General features: G+C 35.7%; 1 protein-coding gene across 3 annotated transcripts in view; it reads right to left on the bottom strand.

The window, feature by feature from the left end:
- KCNT2 (potassium sodium-activated channel subfamily T member 2) overlaps nt 1-22,009 on the bottom strand; it is a 150,745-nt gene that overhangs the window by 37,245 nt on the left and 91,491 nt on the right. For 2 of the 3 annotated variants that reach the window (XM_059821879.1, XM_059821878.1), the window contains exons 13-17: nt 14,827-14,935; nt 7,916-8,024; nt 3,467-3,616; nt 2,078-2,307; nt 1,145-1,361 (exon numbers count right to left, since the gene is read on the bottom strand). In XM_059821879.1, coding sequence (XP_059677862.1) covers nt 1,145-1,361; nt 2,078-2,307; nt 3,467-3,616; nt 7,916-8,024; nt 14,827-14,935 — 815 coding nt within the window. The remainder of the gene's footprint in view (nt 1-1,144; nt 1,362-2,077; nt 2,308-3,466; nt 3,617-7,915; nt 8,025-14,826; nt 14,936-22,009) is intronic. The other variant, XM_059821880.1, reaches the window with a different exon arrangement.

Here is a 22,009-nt window from a genome sequence, read left to right on the forward strand (position 1 = left end):
TAATAAGGATAAAAGGAATATATTTTGTAGCTTTGACCACAATTTAGTGAAAGCTATCGTGCTTTTGTGGACTAAAGGAATTTTCCTTGGGTTTTTTCTGTATAAGCATCTTTGGAAATGGGCTGATGTATCATAGTGTGCTGTCCTAGTGTTCTGAATGCATGTACTGGAAACTTCTAAGGAAGGAAAAAGGAAGGAAAGAAAATAGAAATAATTGTGGGACTTCTGCTCTTCCTTCTCAATTTTTCTTTCAAACATTTATCAAGAACGAGTGAGGTCATTACCTTCTTGCTTTAATAACATACTTTCAACATGGTTGGAATAAATATTAAATAGCAAATCCTCTTGCTGATGAGATGAAATTTCTAATTGGCCTTAGTTTTTAGTAAGAGGCCTTTTAAATCCTAGTATTTCCATCTGCAGATTTAAGATGACTTGTTCTATTATATTTTTTCATCGGAACTTTATGATCTTCCCCGGGGCTTCTCATGCTTGCCACTGTCGGAGATGGAAAACTGCTAGGTGAGCCACTGGCTTAATTGTGTATTTCAGTTTTAACATCCCTGTCAGTAATCCCAATAGACATAATTGCTTATCTCCGTGGCAGTTACAGGATTTAATCTTCTGTTTTTAACTGAGTAATGCATCATTACTTTCAGTAGCATGCTAACAAGCATTTTAAATTAGATACTGCTTTTTTTGTCATTCCTACATTTTGAAGTCAGACACCTAGCCCTAGTATTCAACAAGCCTGTTGAATGATCTGATTATCACTGCATTCTCAGGACAGAAGTACTTATCTGTTTACAAATTAGTTGAGTCCTGTCTTTATAACTATAAAATGTAAGAAAAATGGTCATAAAAATGCTATAAAAAATTGCAATACACAACTAGATCTTTGTAACTGAGTATAGAAAACCTCCAGCAAATGGAGGAGTATACTCTTTTTTTTTTATTTATTTCAAAATAGGCATAATGGCATTCTGCTAACAGACAATAGCATTTCGTAAAAGAGAATAATTCCATAATTGGCCTTTACGGATCTTGCTTGCTACATCTGCTTGGATTGATCTGCATGTCACAAAATGCTGTTTACATGATATTAGCTTTTCCAATTATGTTATTTTATATTTAATAGACATACTCTATTCCTGCAGACACTTCATCATCTGATGGGGTAGTTTCATCTTCTGAGTGGTCACTTAGCAGGTCACATGTCTGAAGTGAGGACGAATCTGCGACCTCCAAAACAGGTGCTATGCTGGGCCGTCTGCCGTCTTTACCTCCCTCGGAAGGAAGAGCTAGCGTAGGTCCGCTGCAAGTTCGGCATCCTGTATCTTGCAAATCGATAGCCACTGTCCCTGAAGTAGCGTTGAAAGTATTTTCTCAATGTGGTTGTCAAAACGTTTGAATGAGATTCCCATATTTAGTGGGGATTACCTGTCTACACGGCCAAAGGCTGAAAGGAATACTATATTGATTGTGTTTATTACATTAAAATATAACAAATATTTAAACTACGCCTGAGGAAGCCTTTTCCTGCAAAGTAGCACTTTTTCTGACCATTAATACGTATTTTCTTGTTAACTACCTTTTAAAAATCATACCTTATATAACTAATCCATATTTATATGCATCAACAACCTGTAGGTTTTTATTGAGCAAGGGTGTTTTTTTGATTAAAGAAGCTTATGAGAGCTTATTACAAACAACGAGTTATGAATGACAAAGAAATTACCCATGTGATTTTCCCAGTTGTTTCACTTTTTATACAATTTATATACATTTATATACATTTTATTATTACTTTTTTATACAACAGTCTTAAGTGGTTTAATTCCATGTTGTCAACTAAAAGAAAAACATAACCAAATTCTGTTGGTTTTCAGGGTTGTTTGTTTGTTTTTAAATACGAGGGTAAGTGTTTAATATCTTTTCTTTCTGCACACTATTATAATTTCTTATATATTAATTTAAATTATAATTTTAGGAAAACACTGTTAAAAGCTTTAAAAGGCACTATTCATTGAATAAGAATACATTGTGAGGCTTTTTTTTTTTTTTTTTTTTAACTTACCCATGCTGGCTATGATACTGTGTACGGGTAACCTAGAAGCTCCATGATAAGATAATTTTGATTCGTGGTTTTTTCTGTGCTTTTCTTGCTTCTTAAAAGCAGAATTCTCTTCTTTGGTGATATTTATATAAAAGCATATATCTGTAGAACTCATGATATATCGAGGACCTGGATTCAGCAAAATGTTTTTGTTATCTTCCTTTCTAACACCAATCAGACAGACTCCAAACCTTAATTAGAAAAGGAAAGGCATGGTTCATTTTGCATAGTCCCATATATACCAGAATTTCCACTGTCAAAAATGAACCTCCAGTATATTTTTAAATTTTGCAGATTATGAACATTTGCAGATTTTTGAATGACAAATATGTTTCAAAAATGTTATCTCCTAAATAGGCCACTTCTGATCAAGCAGGTTTTTATGAGCTCATGAATCCTTAGGCATTTGAATGCAGCGTTTCTCTTAATCCCCATAATACTTGTCTAGTGCTGTTTCAGTTGATTTTTTTTTTCTATCGGATGAATAGCCCCTTCTGGGAAAGTATCAGTAGAAGAATGGGTATATAATATGAAAAAGTATTAATCATCTTAAATTGTTCCATTATTCATATGTAATGGAAACCAGAATTCATTTTTGCAATTCACTCCTAGAAATGTATTTGATTAGTGATAGAAAATAAGGAATTAAAGCAAAACAAAAAAAATCTTTCTCTCACTTATTAAGTATGAGAATAAACTCAGTGTTCAGGGTTTGATATATGTTCGTTTTGTTAAGTATATACGAATATACATGATTTGTGTTCAGTTTGTATGTTCACTTCACAGAGCAGCACTGAATAAGTGTTGCACTATCTGGAACCTAAAGAAGATATGTTAGCATCTAACAGAAAAAAATATGGTTTTATTTTGAACAATCACCAGAATGTAGCATGTACCACCTTTAAATTTTGCATATAAACATTTTGCATAAAATGAACATGCCACAAAGGAAGCCAGATTTCCAGCTGACTCCTAAATAAATTTTAAAAAAAAGTACACTAACACTCCCCCACCTACCCTTTTCTAGATTATTTTGGACATGGAAAGGGACTGGTGTTCTCATATAACCTCTCCAAGGTACATTTTTTTTCTGGTTGTCAGGCTTATCCTACATATCCTTTATATTCCATTCTCTCAGACTGAGGTGGCCTATACAGAACCAACATGAGCTTTTACCTGACGAGCTGTAACTTACAGAAGAATATCCATGAAATATATTAATGGCCAGACATTTAAACCCAGAAACAGAGTAATGTGTAATACTGCATCTTTGAATGCAGAGCTACGTTGCAGGCAAAACAAATAATTATTTGTTTGAACTTTTAATTGTTGATAGTAAAATAAACATACTTTTTATGTGCATGGAAAGAAGCATATGTGAAGCTTTTCCCCTCATACTCAGCAAAAAAAGTACTTTCTTCCAGGTTAATATGATACACTTCATTACCAGAGCATCTGCCATACATTTTCTGCCATTGTTCTGGAGATTGCTGACTCCCCCTAAAACATGTACAGATAAAGAGAATAATTTAAAACTTAATGTAAAATTCTTATTAATCAGAACAGTATTTCATGGCAATAGAAACTACAAATGTCTGTTTAAAAGGTCCCATAAGCTACTCTGAAAGAAATGTTGAGATCAAAGCTTGGTAATACTGTAAGTACAGAGATTATTTTAAGGAATTAAAGAGCATTTTCTGCTAAGTAATAGGCATGTAAGATTATGTACTTTAATAACAGGAGAGATATGGCTAAATTACTTTAAATTCACACCACAATAAATAGATCTATTGAAAGATGACAGGTGAAACCAACAGCATGCTCATTCTATTCGTAATGAAAGTCTCTTCAGATGCTCCATGGCAGATTGTCTGGTTCCTGTTTGAAGTAGGTGAAGAATCATTAAAAATTACTTATGTAGGAAAGACCCATTTGGCTTTGGTTACTTCATCTGGAAGAAAGATTTTTTTTTTTTTTTCTGCATTTGCTTATCGGTTATCTTCAGCATTTACCCTATGGACATTTTTAGTTACTATGCCTTGTATGCTATGACAAGTATATACCTTCTGTTCCTTAGTACAAGAAAAGAAATTATTACTTTAACCATATTAAGCATATCCTCGTTTACTATATGCAGCTAACGTTCTTTATCCAAATGGACTGCTAGTGGAAAAATGCCAAACCTCAGCTAACACTAAAACTTGCAGACTTAGATCTTCTGTGAACTTCTTTCTTTATTAAGTTTCATGTGGAAACAAGGTTCTGTCTGCATGAGTTTTACTGGACATAATGGCTGCATATATACATATATATATATGCGCGCAGATAGGACATAAAACTGACAAATGTGCTCTGTGTTTTGCCACTTGGAGTTAAGATCTCAAGATATTGGAATATGCTCCTTTGGGCTCATTTATACATTTTCAATATCTTAACACAATTTCTGTATTTTTTCAATTTACCATTCTTCTCCACCCTCAGCGTAGAAACATTTAGATGGAAATAAGTAAACCATTTTTATTGTAACAGTATTAACAAACAGTGCACTAGGTGTAGAAAAGCAGAACTAGAAAAGTAATTACAGAAGAAACTTTTTCCATATTTCACTTTTCCCCCTAAAATAAAATGTTCACCTGTTTAAAGTCTGCTTGGTTCCAGTTAGTTGTCTAAAAGCTTCCCATGGGGCTGTTCTGTAAAGATCACATTAAGTTCAAGTCAGAAAGGCTATTTTCTTCCAATATTTTGTATCATAATACAAAACCTAATAAAGTTCTAGAGGTAGAGTTTTGGTGTCTTACAGATTGGGGTTTTGAATTCCATAAACAGCTGAGAAGACAATGGGATTATTTACATCTAGTTTGTGTAATTTGTAGTTTAAATAATCTGTTTTCACTTAATTTCTTTGCTTATACTTAGCCAAACTCAAATGTACATCTGACTTCATCTTTCATATGCATAAAGGTAATTTAACCGGTTTGAACAATTAGCAGTTAATTTACCTATTGTTCAACATGAGAAAATATCTAGAAAAGCCAAAACAATTATGCTGATTTATAAATTAGTCAAATCCAAAGCAGTTTTATGTCTGCAATACAATGTAGATGAAGTTCAAAACTGATACCTATTTTGAAAACAGATTTCCCCCTGAAGACAATGAAGTGCAGAATCATTTGTTTTACCAACATTGTTCGAACACTCTAGAGTTAGTGCAAATCTCAGGAGACGCTTATGAAGAATGTAAATTTAAAAGGAATTTTTCCTCTAAAACATTAGTGTATGCTCAATAAGACAGTTTGAAAATAAATTTCTTGACTTAAGTATAATACTTCTAAAGAGCAGATTTATACCTGTAGGTAGCTATGAGTTTATTTTGGTTAGCAAGTGTTTAAATCAATATTGCACATAAAAATTAGGAATAAAAAAGTAAAGTGAGTATAAGATTGATAAAATTGGGACTTTGAAGTGGTAATTCAGGAAAGAGAAATTATTTTCACATATTTAAATATTTTATATGTTTTTTTTCAATTACGTGTGATTACTGTCCTTTGAATTTAGAATATTATATTCAGGAAGTGCATACTTGTTAAAAATCAATGGTTAAATCTCTAGTCGTTAAAGATCATCTTAACTAAATGTTCAAGGACACAAAACTTCCAGATTAAACATGGGCTACGTAACACTAGTTATAAGCAAAAAGTAAGCTCAAGCACATCATTACTTAATGTTTTCAACAGCATAGTAGGATTTTTTAATAGGGTCAGAGCAGTCTAGCAAAAAGATAATTTTGTCCTCATTTCCTAATTTTGAATTCTTGACTTGGTGACTTTTATCATACATTGAACAGATTTGTGCACTTATGCAACACTTAATGAAAAATTAAAACCACAGTTCAATTACACTTTTGAGAACATATTCTAGCATTTCCAAGGGATTTTAAAAAGTTGTAAGGAGTAAAAGGGGAAGAAAAACCTCACCAGTTTGAGAATTATGTACCTTTTTATATATGGGAATTATGTAAATTTTTAGCAAAAATGAAATTACGGGAAGTAGCAAAAATATTAAATTTGAAAGCTTAGAAAGTGATATTTTGGGAGAGAAATACTTAATTTTTTTGTGTTTGAAATACTTCTGAAGTTTTTTCCTCTAATGTGTCTGTTTTAAACTTTCGCAGATACAGCGTGGTTTTAAAGAACAGTCATATCTATTCAACTAATTAGTCCAGCATTAACACACATGCTCTAAGATGTCCAAAGTTTGCTGGTTTTCAGTATTTTGGAGCCCATCTGCGATTAAATGCTCTGATGAGTGCTGACTAAAGTAGAAGAACGGCAACTAGACATTTTCACTTTTTCAGTCTTTCCATATTTTTACAGCAAGCTTGTATGTTTCTGTAAGGATTCAAAGTAATGCTGACAACTATTTGTGCAAAAAAAATTTTTTTTTCTCCTAGTATACAATGACCAGACTAGAAATCAGTTACTTTAACAACCCCAATCACATCAATTAATTCTGTTTGCAAAAGACATAATAAGTACTTTTGCATTCTGCTGTAGTTACTTTGCATCATAGTTGGGAATCTGTATAAATGATCAATATGCCTGTGTTAAAAATGAAATGCTAAAGTTCTTAAGGACAGCAGAAAACACAGGCTTGGTCTGGTTTTGTGCTGATGGAAGATTCTCTGATAGCTCTTAAGAATACTACTCTTCTTTCATGTACATATACCATGAAATAACTAAAAAAGGCTCTGTATTCTGTGCATGTCAGATAATGAAAGCTAGGCAGATGAAGAATGTATTTCACCATGATTCTGAGGAGGTGTGGAAACAGTACTTTGTTGTCGTCTTATTAGCAGATTCTAGCACAGACAGTGCCATTAAAATCTTGTCTTTTGTTGTTCTTGGTAGTAAAAGTTCTAGCAATAACTTCAGTTTTCCCCACCCTGGGCACAGGGGAATACTACAGATGCCATATAGAAGGTTCAATATCTCTGCTTGTAAATATCAAGATATTACTGGGTTCATGGTTACTTGAAAAAAGTATGCATTTTTACTAGACTCTCAAATGTATTCTTCTGCAGTCTTTATGCAGGTATTCTACAGATACATTTGGAGATTTACTCTTTAATGCCACTCTCTGCCCACAACATTTTAATAAGAATACCTTATTATTCCAAGAATATAGCATAACAGAGACATACTAGATGTGGTAAAATTATTTCGTAAATATAGAGAGGTTCTACTGTGACTATGCAGTCTGTAGAGACATTCTGCAAATCTGTACCTCTTCCGGCAGTGTGGCTATTATGTTAAAAACCATCTCTTCACACGTATGTTTGCTTGCTTCTTAACGTACAGGCACTGAATAGCAAATAATATTTTACATGTTCTCAGAAAAACATTTTTTGAGCTCAATGAATAGGAATTTTTATATGTGTACAAAAATAGACCTTCAAATTAACATATTAAAATAGGTATTCTTGGGTGTTGTTGGTGTTCTTAAGTAGACTTGTATGATAGATCCATGATTCAATCTACTAAATTGGAAATACAAATTTTTCGTATTTTCTATTGTGGAAGTGGCACAACAGCATGCAACAAATTTTTAAATATTGGAAGGGCAGTTCTCTTCAAAACTATAATATCTTGGGTGAAACATCTTGACACTTTTATTATGCAGAAAGTTCCAATCTCTTTTTAAAAACTGTAGTTGTCTGGGAGTTCAGGGTAAGCTATTTTCCGAAGAATATCAGGTATAACTTTTTAAAGGTTGGGTTTTTTCATGGTAGTATATACTTACTGTCCCCTAGATGTATGAACCAGCAGTGTGATTAATGTAGAGGTAGCTGGGCATATACAATTTAGAGCTAACATAGCATATTTGAATTCCTCTTCACACACAACATGATCTGTAGAAAAAAAAGAAGATATAAATCATTTTACAAAAATGCTTTCCATTGAAAAGAATTATCACTTCCTTTCTTTGTCTAGGAAAATAGTGACAATAGGGACAATCAAAATTTGCTTCCAGATCTTCATCTTCCACTTCAACTTGGAGAGCAGCTGTGTATGATTTGCCCCATCTGTGCTATCTCTCAGATTTGCATAAGTAGAGTTAATTTTGCATCCAGTTCATACCTTCTGTCCTGCAGCTACACATGGAGGGGATGCAATGGCTCTGTGAATCCCACTTCCACTACCTTGCTGCACTGGTTGTATGAGTAAGCCATGTAGCCATAGCTTAGTTTGTATCTTTTGCACCTTCTGGAGTTTTGCATAAACTGGTATAGAGACATCAAGCATTGCACAGAGATATAATTTTGTGTTCAGGAAATAGCATATCGAGGATACTGTAATGCAGGAGTGCTGCTCAATGAGATAGGCTGTACTGGCTTGCAGACCAGTTATTCGGCAGTGGCTCTGGGATTCTTTAGCATGTGATGTAGATTTGACTCTCTCCCCCAGGAACTGCTAACAACTGCTGCCTCCTTGCAAACTAGGCCAGGAGGGGGGGTAGTATTTCTTCTCCAGTTTTTTTACAGCTTTGCATTCTTTTTACCCCAGTCCTTGTCTGGCTTTTCTAATCACAAAATTGTGCTTTGTTTTTGAAAGTCCTTATAAGAAAGTATGTCTGCACGTTAGTACTTGCTGTGATGGAACAGTACCATAGACATACCTATCTTTTTCTGTCTTTTAATGGAATTTAGGGGAGGTGAAGTCAGAAGAGAAAGCAACAGAAGCCTTATATCTAGATGTCTATATTGACTTATACTTAAAACTGCCAAATCTCTGGAGATGTTTTCAGTGTTGCATAAATTATTATTCAACTTAGATGGCAAGTGCTTAAAATTCAGATCACAATTAAATGCTTTCCAGTGCTGGTGATGGCATGAAAAGGAAATAGAAATTACTCTTTAATGTCATTCATGTATACCTCTGACAGTATTAAGATAAATATAAGAAGGGATAAGCACAAAACTTACAACTTAATTAAACTTCTTGTCAGTGTAGGAACTTAGTCGTAAAGGTTTTCTAAGGTCATGAAGGCATTTATTACATGCTAAGTAATTTTTTTTTTCTTCTGAATTTAGTGTTTGGTTCAGTCTACGTTACTTTCAATGGGAGCAGAATTTGCTTCTGATGAGAAAGAATAACACAAGTAGTACAGCTGTGATCAAAACATAAGCCATATGAAAATTGCTGAGTAAAAGTAAACAAATAATCTTCCCGCCTAGATCTGAGCTGTCTACATACCTCTACTTCTGGTTGCACTAATGTATCACTGAAATCCTTCGAATCACCTTACCTCTCTAACTAAGCTACTTTCTAGACTGTATTTATAGTATAGCTGTAAGCATTCCACTTACTGAAAACAAAAGCAGAGGCATACTTTATATGCCTTCTGTATTCCTTTTTTTGAAATTTCCAGAGGCTTTTCAGTAACAGAATCATTGACTACTGAAAGGAGAAATTCAGTCTCTCATTTTCTGAAGATGAAGGCCTATTTAAATGTCATAGGGAAGGAGTGAATTTAGTTATATAAAGACACTGTCAAATATGGAACAGAGGGAGATTTTTCCTCCCCTAAATATGTTTCTGTTATAGCAATTAAATATTTCCTGCAGAAAATATTTCAGACAGAAATGTGTTCTTTTAGTTGACCATGTGCCATTAATAAATCTATTTGAATTTTAAACTAGAGATTTTGAGAGAGTAAGGCATAGTCTACTGCTTGGATGGAATATCTGCATTCCATTACCATTAGTCAGATGGCAAAGGTTTATGAAAGCGAATATTGACTTCCTGATGTTGAATGAATGATTATTCTCCATATTTTTGAATTTGTATAGGATTTTGCCAAATAACCTCCCCTTATTTTTTGTTTAGAATGTTGTTATGTTATCGCTAATATTTTGAAAATTGGAAAAAGAAAAAATATACCATGAAATTATTTCATCATGTTATTTCAGATCTTGTACTTGAACCAAATTGTACATGCTGACCTAAATATGTATAAACGAAAATGAATAAATCATGGGTGGCACAATGCAAATGCAACGTATATCTCACACATAAATCCTCCATATGTTCTATACTCTCTAATGTAGACTTTTTGGATGGATTCTATGTAAAATATCGTGTTAACAGAGACTATAGCACACAGCAAACAGAGATTATTGTCCTGTAATAGTCGTCTTAATCTCATATATGTAAGAGATTCACATTGTGTTGTCAAGTGTTTTTACATCAGGAGCCGTGGAGCTGGGACTTGTAGGACTATTTCCACTCCTGCTGTAGACTTTGACATTGTGTGAGCTATTTATGCCCTTCATGACTTTTTATGCATCTGTAAAATGGGTATATGAAAATAATACTCTACCTACTTCAGAAGTGTTTTGAAGTTTTTGAATTCTCAGAACTAATTTGAGAACACCAGGTGAAAGATTCTTCAGTGATCTAATTACCGTGATGAGAAATATTGTAGCCATTTGGAACATGAAGAGAGGTACTATGGCTTTCTCCTCTTGGCTGAGGTTAAGTTCTTGTATTAGACACATTTCAGGTCAAAAATAACTTGCTCATTTCTCCAATTATTTGACAGATTATAGCTTGCCTATAATGTTAACTGTGTTTTATATTTATGTTCAGAACTCTTATTGTGGAGCTGTGGTGAGGGTTATACAGAACTTTATCTGATGCTTTCTCTTACAAAGTGAGTAGGGAGGAAGCTGGGTGACAGCTCTCCCACTCCTCAGGTCTGGGACATCAGTCAGGTCCTGTGACAGAGGGTACTAGAATCAGCAAATTACTCATTCAGTGTGGCAGTGAAGCAGCAGAGGAAACTGCATTTTATCTTGAATATAAAATAAGTCAAATCAGTTTACCAACAGAAGTATTTTGATTGCATTCATACTAATGAAATATTCCATTTAGAATTTCCAGAAACCGTAGTTTCTGTTGAAAATATATTTTGACAGAAAATTTGTTGCTAAGTCTGTCTCAAATAGATGTAGTAATGTAGTGTGGTGAGTTATGATTTCTGTAATGTTGTTGAGGATAAAACATACTCAAAATACTGATGCCCTCAGCATCACCCATGTGGTAAAAATGTCCTAGACCCAACACAATTATTCTGAGAAACTTTATTTTTGTCAATTTCATAAGTTAACATGATCACTACCAGACCAGATAGAGAAAAATGCCCATCCATTATCTCTAGACTATTTTTTTCTGTAATTGGATAGATTAATCATCAGATGCATTCAATATCCATTTCGGTGAATCTGGACTATGTTCCTTTCAAATAAGCTACTGAAGGTTTAATGTCAGACTTCACCAATCTGTGCTAATTCATTGGTGCATTTTGAATCAATAGAGATGTCAAAATGTATCCCCAGTTCCTGGAATTGTGATTATACATAATTTCTGAATATTCAAGGTAAAGGCGATTAATTTTTTTCTAGCAAATACATAAAAGTTCTAAGTTCAATTCAGAAAATATGCAATTTACTCCAGTCTCTGAACTGCATAAATATATTGCTCTGCTGTGGACAATCTTCACTTTGTTTCATGTTTGTGCTGAAATGCAAGGCCAGATGCATGCATTAAGGGTACATGGCCTTTTGTAGCCCTGTGTGTTTGAAGGAAAAGCAGAAGATTAAGAAAACCATATGTAACGGCCAGTGAAGGAAAATGCAGTATTACTGAAAGAAAAACTGGGCATGTCAAGGCATTTGTATATTGGAAATTACTAAGGAGTAATCAAAGCATTTCAGCTTAAGACATAAGACTGTTAACAATGGTGATACATTGCTTTCTTGCCCATCTGGTAACTGTGGTGTTAGAGTGACTGTATATGTATAGAGTGTTCACACCTTGAACTTGCAGAGGAGTTTGCTGGGACAAACGCTTACGCCCTGTGCTTTTCAGATTCCACTGAAGAATCGTATTCAAGCACAGAGAAGTATTTCCTCTAGATTAATATAAGCGTAAATTACAATTTTAAATAAAGTAGTTGAACTCCACTGTAAAAAATAACAGAGAAAACGCAGGATGCAAGGGAGTGTGTCTGGCATCAGGTGAAAAGCCAGGAAACATGCATTTCTGACAGGCCATACTACCCTGTACAAAGTGTCTCCTTTCTCTTGCTGTGATGACAAGAATAAGTTCTCATACTCTCATTAAAGAGCGGAAGAATGTAAAAGTCTTGTCTACCAGATGGGAATAAATTATAACAATTACTTGATCTGCATACTGTTTCTGTAAGCCTAAGGCAGAAAATCTCCAGGATGCTATTCTACGGGAAAATGCAGTCAGGGTCTAAATTTCAGGACTGCTTCATGCAGTCTGGTCTACCCTGGTCTATATGTAAGCTGCTGAGAAACTGGACTTTTAGTGTTTTGTAAATTTTCAATGTAGTTAAAAGTTAAACTTTTGTTAGGAGGACTTTCCAGAACTCTTTGGTTGTATTTTGTTTTTAAATTCAGAAAATTTCTTTTTGACAGTTATAGTCTCTAAACTTGTGTGTAAAGAAAAAAAAAAAAGAAGAAATCCTATTACTGAATATTTCAGGTTCATAAAAATGCACAATATTGTTTTGGGAAACCTCCAGAAGAAAGGAGTCATTTTTTAAAGGCATATCAAATTTAAAAGAAGCTTTTGCATTAAAGCAGTAATAAAGCAGTCCTGAATCATAATAGCAGAAGCACTTACAAAAATGTTCCATACGGTTATGACAAATTTTATTCATAAGCACTCTGGACAGGGCTGTAGTCTGCAGCATCCAATGGGTATGTATTTCAGAAAGAAGATTTAGATGAGATTAATAACCAAAGCAGAGTCCTTTTAGGAAAATGTATGCAAACAAATGTTGTTCTCATGACTCTGTCACTGGCCTAACCATTTGCAGTAGGTAAGCATCCAGCGGTGATGTTTATGCCATGTTCGTAACCTTGCTGAATTTAAAACTGCATTAAAAATTTCCTGTGCTTTATATGAGTAAGATTAATTTAATCTTGAAGGAAGGCTTGTAATTTTCTGCTTTTACTGTTGGGCAGAGATAGTGTGTGGAAATGGATGCAGCGATCCCTATGATCCATGTGAAATTCTTCTGGGATGTAAGGTGCTATATAAATATTTAGACTTACAATACAATACTACTATAATTAATATTAAAGGGTGCTAATGAGGCACAGAATATATAAGGTCTCCTCAAGCCCCTGAAGAACTACCGAAAGTAAATTAAGGCAGTAAGATACAAGATTGGCTAAGCTCAGTTGAAGGGATTATTACAAAAAGAGGTTTTGTTTTTTTCTTGTTGTTTGCTTTTTTAAAAAAACAAGGTCCAGATTCTCAATCTGAGGCTTAGAACAGATGTGAAAAATTACCTCTGTTTTGCAAGTCTAGTTATATATAAGCTCCTACAGAGACAAGCCATTAAGAATAATGAAACTCTCTTAAAAATACAATTAGGAACAACAAATTAACACAGTTACCGATAAAGTGGCCATGGCTAGGGAGAAGAGATTATATTTGTGCTGTGTGGTTTTAAGGGGGAGATGAAAAAGCACCACAATTCTTATCACAGCATGAGCATTATTCCCTGCTGTGCCATCTCATAGTTTGAGATTACACTTTTATAACTTCAGAACTGCTATTGATGCTTTTTGCTTTCTTTCCAACCTAGCGGTAAATTCAGTAGCTTTTAAAATTACAGCTTTAACTGTTGCTTTGGAATTGTTCTGCACTGGAATTTACTTTTTCATCACGTTCTGGGATGATGGAGGAGACTAATATTTTTCAATAGGTTTTTTTTTTTTTTTTGCATGAATCAGCAATCTTTTCTTCCTTGGAGTATCCTTCGAGAAAATTGAATTTTCAAAATTACAGTTGAAAAGGAAAGCTTTGCTTCTACTTCATAGAGATATATTTCCAAAGATAGGTAAAATTAGTTCATTATAAAGGTATCTGCATGTTTTTGCACATAAGCATATACATGTTTGTATGTATATATATGTGTGTGTGTGTTTATATATAGACAAAGGGAGAGAGACCTACCTACATAGTGCAGAGAAACAGTTTGTCAAATTAAAGCTGGTAATCTCTTCATGTAAGAGAGGATTTGTTTGGATTTTTTAATGTAATTTTGCATTTTATGTCATAGTTTCTAAGATACGCATTTTACTGGATATGGAATTAAATTATATGTCTCTTTCCAAAATATTTGAAAGTAATTAAAATAATGTTTTTCATACCACTTAGAAAAAAAACAGTCCAATGGGAAGATTTTTTTTTCCAATTGTTGGATAAAATTTGGCCTTTTCTGAGCAGATCTTCTCATATACCCCTTAGTAACAGTATGTTTTAGTAGACAGAAATGATTTAAAGGCATGGATATAGCAAGCTGGAAACCTACCTGGATCTATAATTAAGGAATAACAATGTGTTGTATATCAAATACTTCTACTCTGTATATTATGTAACATAAGAGACTAATAATCCTGGAAAGTGCTTATAAATAAGACTTTAATGTAAAACATGACATTTTACTATTGATAGGATATATACAGCCCATGTTATTTTACAATACTGCACTCTTAATCTGCTTCTAACTAGTAAGTATGCCTAGGGAATCTCACTCTGCTTGTGTGTTTATGAAACAAACTGCCAAATACTAAGAAGTGTTTTAAATGGCTGAAATCTTACACTTACCTGCAAACTTGATGTGGAATTTATTCTCAGGTTTCAGTATTTGGACATACAAAGGACAATTTGGAGCAAAGTCTTTAACTGCCCATGCTCTTAAAATGGTTTGATGATCCTAGAATAAAGAGTGTGAGGTGATGACAATGAAACACAAATAACCATGTTACACTAGAAAAAGAACCTCTTACCAGAATGACTCCATTGAAGAAAACTCTTTTTAAGACTATATAACACTAGCTGGTGTGGATGTTTACATGCATGTTATATAAGTAATACTATGTATATTACATATATTTAAATACATAAATATATATACACATACAATCCAATAATTTTGCAGACACAGACAAGGCTGAGGTACTCTCAGTATTCACCAGCAAGATCTCTCAGGCCTCTGCTTTGAGGCAGGCTTCAAGGAATCACTAGCAGTGGATGCTTTTAGACAGGGATTGCTCCAGAGAACTCAACCCATCCGAGCCCACAGGATCAGATGGATGCAAAGACAGCAGGCCAATGTCCTTGTACAGTTGCATTCTTATCTTTGAAAGGTTGTGGAGACTGGGGGTGGTCTCCGACAACAGCAGAAAAATTAATAGTTTCATCCATCTTCAAACAAAAGGATGATCTGGGAAGCTACACCTCTGGACACAGGAATGTTGTGTCTCAGACAGTATTCTCATTTCCATGTTCAGACTTTACAGACTGCACGAGTGGAAAACTATATGGGTAGAATGCTGGTTAGATGATTGGAGTCTTAAGGCAGTGGTAAATAGCAGGTACTCTACCCAGAGACTTGTGGCAAGCGGCGTGTCACAGGGATCTGCACTGGAACATGTTCTGTTAAACATCTTTATCCATGACTTGGAGGAGGTGAAAGAGTGCACACTCAGCAGGTTTGCAGACAATACCAAACTGGAGGGAACAGTCAAAACACTTGAGGGGCAGGACTGTCATTCAGATGGACCAAGATAAGATGGAGAAATGGGCTGACAAGAACCTCGTGAAATTCAGCAAGTGCACAAGCAGAGTCCTGTCTCTGGGAGTGAGGAACCACCTGCACTGGCACAGGCCGGGGGTGACTGGCTAGGCAGCAGCTCTGCTGGAAAAGACCCGAGTGTCCTGGCAGAGAGCAAACTGAGCAAGGGCTGGCAGTGTGCCCTGGCAGCAGTGGAGGCTGACAGCATCCTGGGCTGATTTAACAGGAGCACAGTGAATAGATAGAGTGCAGTGATTATCCCCCTCTACTCAGCACAAATTAGGCTGAATCTAGACACTGCATCCAGTTTGCAGGCCCTCAACACAGCGAAGACATGCATAAGCTGGACTGAGTTCAGTAGAGGGCCACCAAAATGGTCGGGGGCAGAAGCAGATGCCCTGTGAAGAGAGGCTGAGGGAATGAAGCTTGTTCAGCCTGCAGAAGAAATGGCTTTAGGGGGACCTAACAGCAGCTCTCAGTGTCTACAGGATGGTTGTTCAGCAGATGGAGCCGGGCTCCGCACAGTGATGCATGGTTGGAAGATGAGACAACAGATGTAAGACGAAGCTGGTGAGGGGTCTGGAGCACAAGTCTTATGAGGAGCGGCTGAGGGAACTGGGGTTGTTCAGTCTGGAGAAGAGGAGGCTGAGGGGAGACCTCATCGCTCTCTACAATTACCTGAAAGGGGGTTGCAGAGAGGTGGGTGTTGGTCTCTTCTCCCAAGTGACTAGCAACAGGACAAGAGGAAATGGTCTCAAGTTGCGCCAGGGGTGGTTTAGATTGGATACTAGGAAAAATTTCTTTACTGAGAGAGTGGTGAGACACTGGAATAAGCTGCCCAGGGAAGTGGTGGAGTCACCCTCACTGGAGGTGTTCAAGGAACGTGTGGATGTGGCATTGTGGGACATGGTTTAGTGGGCATGGTGGTGTTAGTTGATGGTTGGACTTGATGATCTTACAGGTCTTCTCCAACCTTAGTGATTCTGTGAATAGAGAGATTCCGGCAGGATATAAGGAGAAACTTTTTCCCCATGAAGACAGTCAGGCAGTGGAACAGGTTGTGCAGAAAGGCTATGCTGTCTCCACCCTTGGACACTACCACACGAATCTACATAAAGCCCTGAGCAACGTGGTCTGTGTTCATAACTGAATCCTACCAGACTAGAGACTTCCTAAGTTTCCTTCCAATCTCCGTTATCCTATGATCCTAGTACAGGATATTCTATTTGTTGGAATGCAGAATAGAGGGTTTGTCTCCAGAAATCTTCTGCTAATAAGGTATTTCGTCCCTTTCCTATCTTTCCGCAAGTGTTGGTGATCATATAATTTGGAAGGAGTGGTATTGGATGTGGAAGAATTGTGTAAAAACTTAGATGGTAATGACGAGTTGTGTAATTAATCAAGAATAATGTATTAGATATGTCCTTCCGAAGACACTCAGAATTTAAATAACATTAAATGAGGATATCGGGAATTAAGAGTTTAAAACTCTGCATAATTCTAAAAAATATCAGCTCAATTAAAAATGGATCTACATTTTTGTGCAACTAAAACATTTGCATAACTGATGTCAGAATTTAGCCAGCTACTGACCAAAGGATTCCAAGAGATTTCCCAGCCTGTTGGGTTTTGTACTTGTTGCCACATGTCAAGAGTGAGTTAACCACAGGATGAATACTGCTATCCCATAAAAGTAAAGTATATGATAAGACATTCGTATATTGAATTTCATGAACTATGGCTAATTTCAGTGTATCAGCCATCAGTTTTTATTTATTCCAGAACTAAAAATGAATATTGGAAAGTTGTGTGTAGGAAGCAATACTTGGGTTGAAATGCCTTGCCTAGTCATGAAATTGGTGGTATTAAAAGATAAAAAATATAAAGAATGATTCATTATGTTTGCAGCATCAGCAAAAAGCTTTCAAACTCATGAACACAAGGGAAAATCTCTGCCTGGAAGAGAGTGTAACTGACATTTTCAAACCATAATATTTTAACGTCAATTGAGATGTTAGCAAGTACTTTTTCTGCTAGAAATACTAGAATGGAGTCATAAGAGGAAGACCTTTTGAGGATGGTAAAATACATTATTTCACATTTTTCTTAGTAACAGTTTCATAGATGTAGGATTGCTGTGCCCATTCAGGAGATTTCAGAACTTGGATGTACCCTGCTGTAAGCTTTCCTTGTATGCAGTCATTTTTTCTTCACTTTTTCTATAGCATATGGCAACTTACCCTCCTTAGGGTTTTTTTTGTATTTAGGGTTTTTTGCTGTTTTTGTCTTTAGGACAAGAAGAAATGGCTTCAAGTTGCGCCAGGGGAGGTTTAGATTGGATATTAGGAAAAATTTCTTCACTGAAAGTGTTCAGACATTGGAACAGGCTGCCTAGGGAGGTGGTTGAGTCACCATCCCTGGAGGTATTTAAAAGATGCGTGGATGAGGTGCTGAGGGACATGGTTTGGCGGTGGACTTGGCAGTGTTAGGTTAACAGTTGGACTTGATGATCTTAAAGGTCTTTTCCAACCTAAGTGATTCTATGATTCTGTGAAATGCCAACACACCTTAGAAGTAGCAAATGGCTGGGTAATGGGATAGATGGCAGTCATACAGACATACTACAGGAGGAGTAAGAGGTCTGTGAGTGGATTTGGGACAGGTTTCAAAAACCTGTGTTGTTGAAGATGTTACCTAATGCTTTTATGCAAAAGGTGTCAGGGAAACACATTCAGAGTCACTTGCAGTGATGGTGTGTCTTCGTTGCACGTGATTTGACATTACCAGTTTCCTCCCTTTCCATAGCAATCATTCACAGATCACATTGGCTTGCAAAAGTGGTGAGAAAAGGTTATTTCCTGTATGCCACATGCATAGAAGCATAGCTTATATTAAATGAAATTTAGGTGAATTATTTTTTTCATTCTTGAGTATTGCATAGATGAGCTAAGATTAAATTTACCATAATAAACCAAAACTGTACCAGTAAATACAATTTTGGTTGTACATTTCAAACTAACTTTACTCTTCCTCTTTTCTTCACAATGTTAGATATTTTCTTTGATTTTTTTTTTAAATTATTTTGTCTAAAAAGCCTGGTTTTGTCACAAGGTGCAAGAATTGTTAAAAATAAGAATGAAGAATGCTTATTAAAATTATTGAAATGACACCATTTTATTAAAAAAACCAAACAAACCTAGACCCATAGAAGTGAGTGTTGTACAGCTAAAAGTATGAATCTCAACATAAAATATTTTTAGATAATTGTATAGGAAAGGGAAAGACTCTTTAAAATTAAAACCTCTTGATTATTTGGCACATTTGCAGTTTTAACACTGTGAAATATGTATTGCTTTCCATTTGCTAACTCTTTTTTGAAGAAGCAGTCTACAAATATGTAATATACATAAAACATATATACTTAAATGCCTTATATAGTTTCATAAGATCAACTCAGTGCATATGTACTGCTAATATAATAACCTTGCATTATTGTTTCTTTTTGTCTCTTTTCACTTGGTATATACATGTGTTTGTGTACAAAAGCTGGTTATTTGGGTTTCAGTGGTTTTTTTCGCTCAGTTACTATCCCAAATTCCACTCTGGAGAAGCACTCCAGGGGAGAGAAATGAAAATACAGGTAGGCTCTTTAAGTGATTTCTTAGATTCAGTCTTTTCATATACTATTGGTGGCTCTCTGTTTTACTTATGTAGCAATTTCTATAGTATATTGCAGTGACTTTAAAAAACGTTCACATTTCTCCCAAGTAAAAAGGAGGTATGTATGTACATACTATAAACAGAGATAACTGAAACAAAATTATGCTTCTATTCACATTATAAAATACATGCTTCTTTGGAAGATGAGGGAAAATATATTCTCTCATGTGTGCTTTCCATGCAATGAATTGCAATCAGTGATCAAAAATTACTACTGATATAGATAGTGATTAATATAGAGGTGATATTTAAGTTCATGTATCAAAAGCTGTAAGTTTTAAAGTGGATGTAACAGGAATTTAAATCATCAGACTTCAAAGCAAGACCTTGATTTAATATATATTTTTAAATAGCTCTGTTAATTTTTTTCTTGCCCCACACAACTTGATAAATTAGTTATATCTTCCTATGCAATGCATCCATATTGTGATGCTATTAAGGCAGTGTAACTTAGATTACCAGTATTGTAGTGTTACGCAATTTGACTAACAGAAGGGGAAAAAATGGTGCAAGCTTGAAGTCAACAGTCTCTGAATTTTCAGAAAGCATCAGAACAAAGCTGTCAGCAGTAGAAGTAGTCTTTTATATAGCATAATTCAAAAGAGACTTCTCTTCCCACCCCTCCTTGGGTTTAAACAGCAGATGCACCATTTTCAGGCACCTTAGTTTTGTGGACCAGTTTTGATGTAGGCAGCCCATTGAAGGCACTGGCTAACTTCATGGTGTGGCACAGACTACTGTTCTATACTCACCAACTAAAAAAAAAAAAAAAAATTGTCATCCAGACTTAAGTACAATTTGAACTCTTTTAAAAAGTTGCATCCTCCAGAAGTGAAACAGATGTCTGTCCTGCTTGTTATAGCTGATCAGCAGCTTACATCTTGGTCTGAGATGTCAAAATAGCATTTGATAGAATACAATTTGGCAGAGCTTAGTCTTGCCAGAGAAGAGAAAGTTTCTGGTAGGCGACTTTGGAAAGCTGACAAATTCTTGGTCTGATTGTTGAAGTTCCTACTCCTCCAAGTGAAAAAGGAAGCAACTGACAATTTTTATTAAGTAACTGCATGTCACCTGTTGTACTTTTCTTCTGAGCTATAGCTGAGATCCATGGATCAGAAGCAGACTTTGGCACTAAAGCTTACTAACTAACAAAATAGCAAGCAATGAACAGCCAGTGGTATCCACGGCAAATGAGTAGATCCTCTGCTGAGAACTGTAGCTGAAGAGATAAAAACGCTCATGGACTTCGAAAAACCATGAGTAACAACAGCTGTTCTGGTTGGGAATTTCCTCAGTGCATCTGTTAACTTTTATTTTGACAGCTGTCAGTTGAAGGAGAGGATCCAAGGCACTCCTAACAGTTTGTCAGCTTCTTAAGCACAGCAGGGTGAAAAAACAGTTGTAGTTATAAAGATTGATACTGGGATGACAACTGAACTTCCTTCAGCCCAGTGACAAACTGTAACCTTACATACTACATTACTGAAGTTCTTAGTAGTGACTAGAGCTGGAACAGTGTAGGAAATTGAATCCATTTCGTTTCAGAGCTCTAGAGGGCAGTAAAATAAAACAAAATAAAAAAAAAAGTAAACGGTTGTCCTGTTTTCTACTTGCAGTATAAATAATTGCATTCCCTGTGAAAAGGAAATCTGAGCAACAACAAAAATGGAGAGACATGACATCTTGTTTAAAAACTTCAGATGACATTGACCCTCAGAGTATCACTGCTACAGTTGAGATACTGTGCCATTATGACTAGCCAGCCAGACACCCAACAGGGCATTCTGTCCCAGAGAAGGTAACAGGATTGTGTCTTTGGCAAGATTTGCCTGTTTGTGTGCTCCAGATACAATGATAAATGAGATCTGATCATAGTCTGTACCTAACATGTGTCAGGTACCATTTTGGTATTTCCTGGGCTACACTGTCCCTGAGGGCAGAAAGGCTGCCTGGAGAGAGTTGTAGCTGCCCACGTCTCTGAAACCAAAACTAGACAGTGCTGGCCAGAATGGATGGAAGCTCCATGTAGACTCCACTGTCTGCCCTGTAGGAGAGTTCAACAGAGCTGAAAATTGTCCTTTCTTCGTATAAATTCTGGAGAGGCAATGAGCAGAGATGAACAACTTACCTCTAAGTGAATCCTGTGTTGGTACAGCTGTCCTTAAAGCTGCATAAACCTACCAAGTGATCACATGCTCTGCTTGTACATGATTTCTCATTTCTACCCATTTCACAACTGTCAAGTAGATTTTGTGAAATGAAATATTGTAGCTGATTTATTCTGAACTTCATGGCTAATTTAGGCAAGGCAGTTTGGCACTTTGATATTTTTCAGTCTCACAGAAGTTACCGGTATTTTCGCAGGTATTTGCAAGAACTGTTGTTTGTTCTTGGCCTTAAATACCCTAGCACCTCTGTCACTTCCAAACAGTACCTTCTGAGTGCTTGCCTTACTTGACTACTCCAGGATTACTTTCTGCCAATTCAGTGGCT

This window comes from Gavia stellata, chromosome 10 (assembly GCF_030936135.1).
Source record: "Gavia stellata isolate bGavSte3 chromosome 10, bGavSte3.hap2, whole genome shotgun sequence".
Lineage (NCBI taxonomy): Eukaryota > Metazoa > Chordata > Aves > Gaviiformes > Gaviidae > Gavia > Gavia stellata.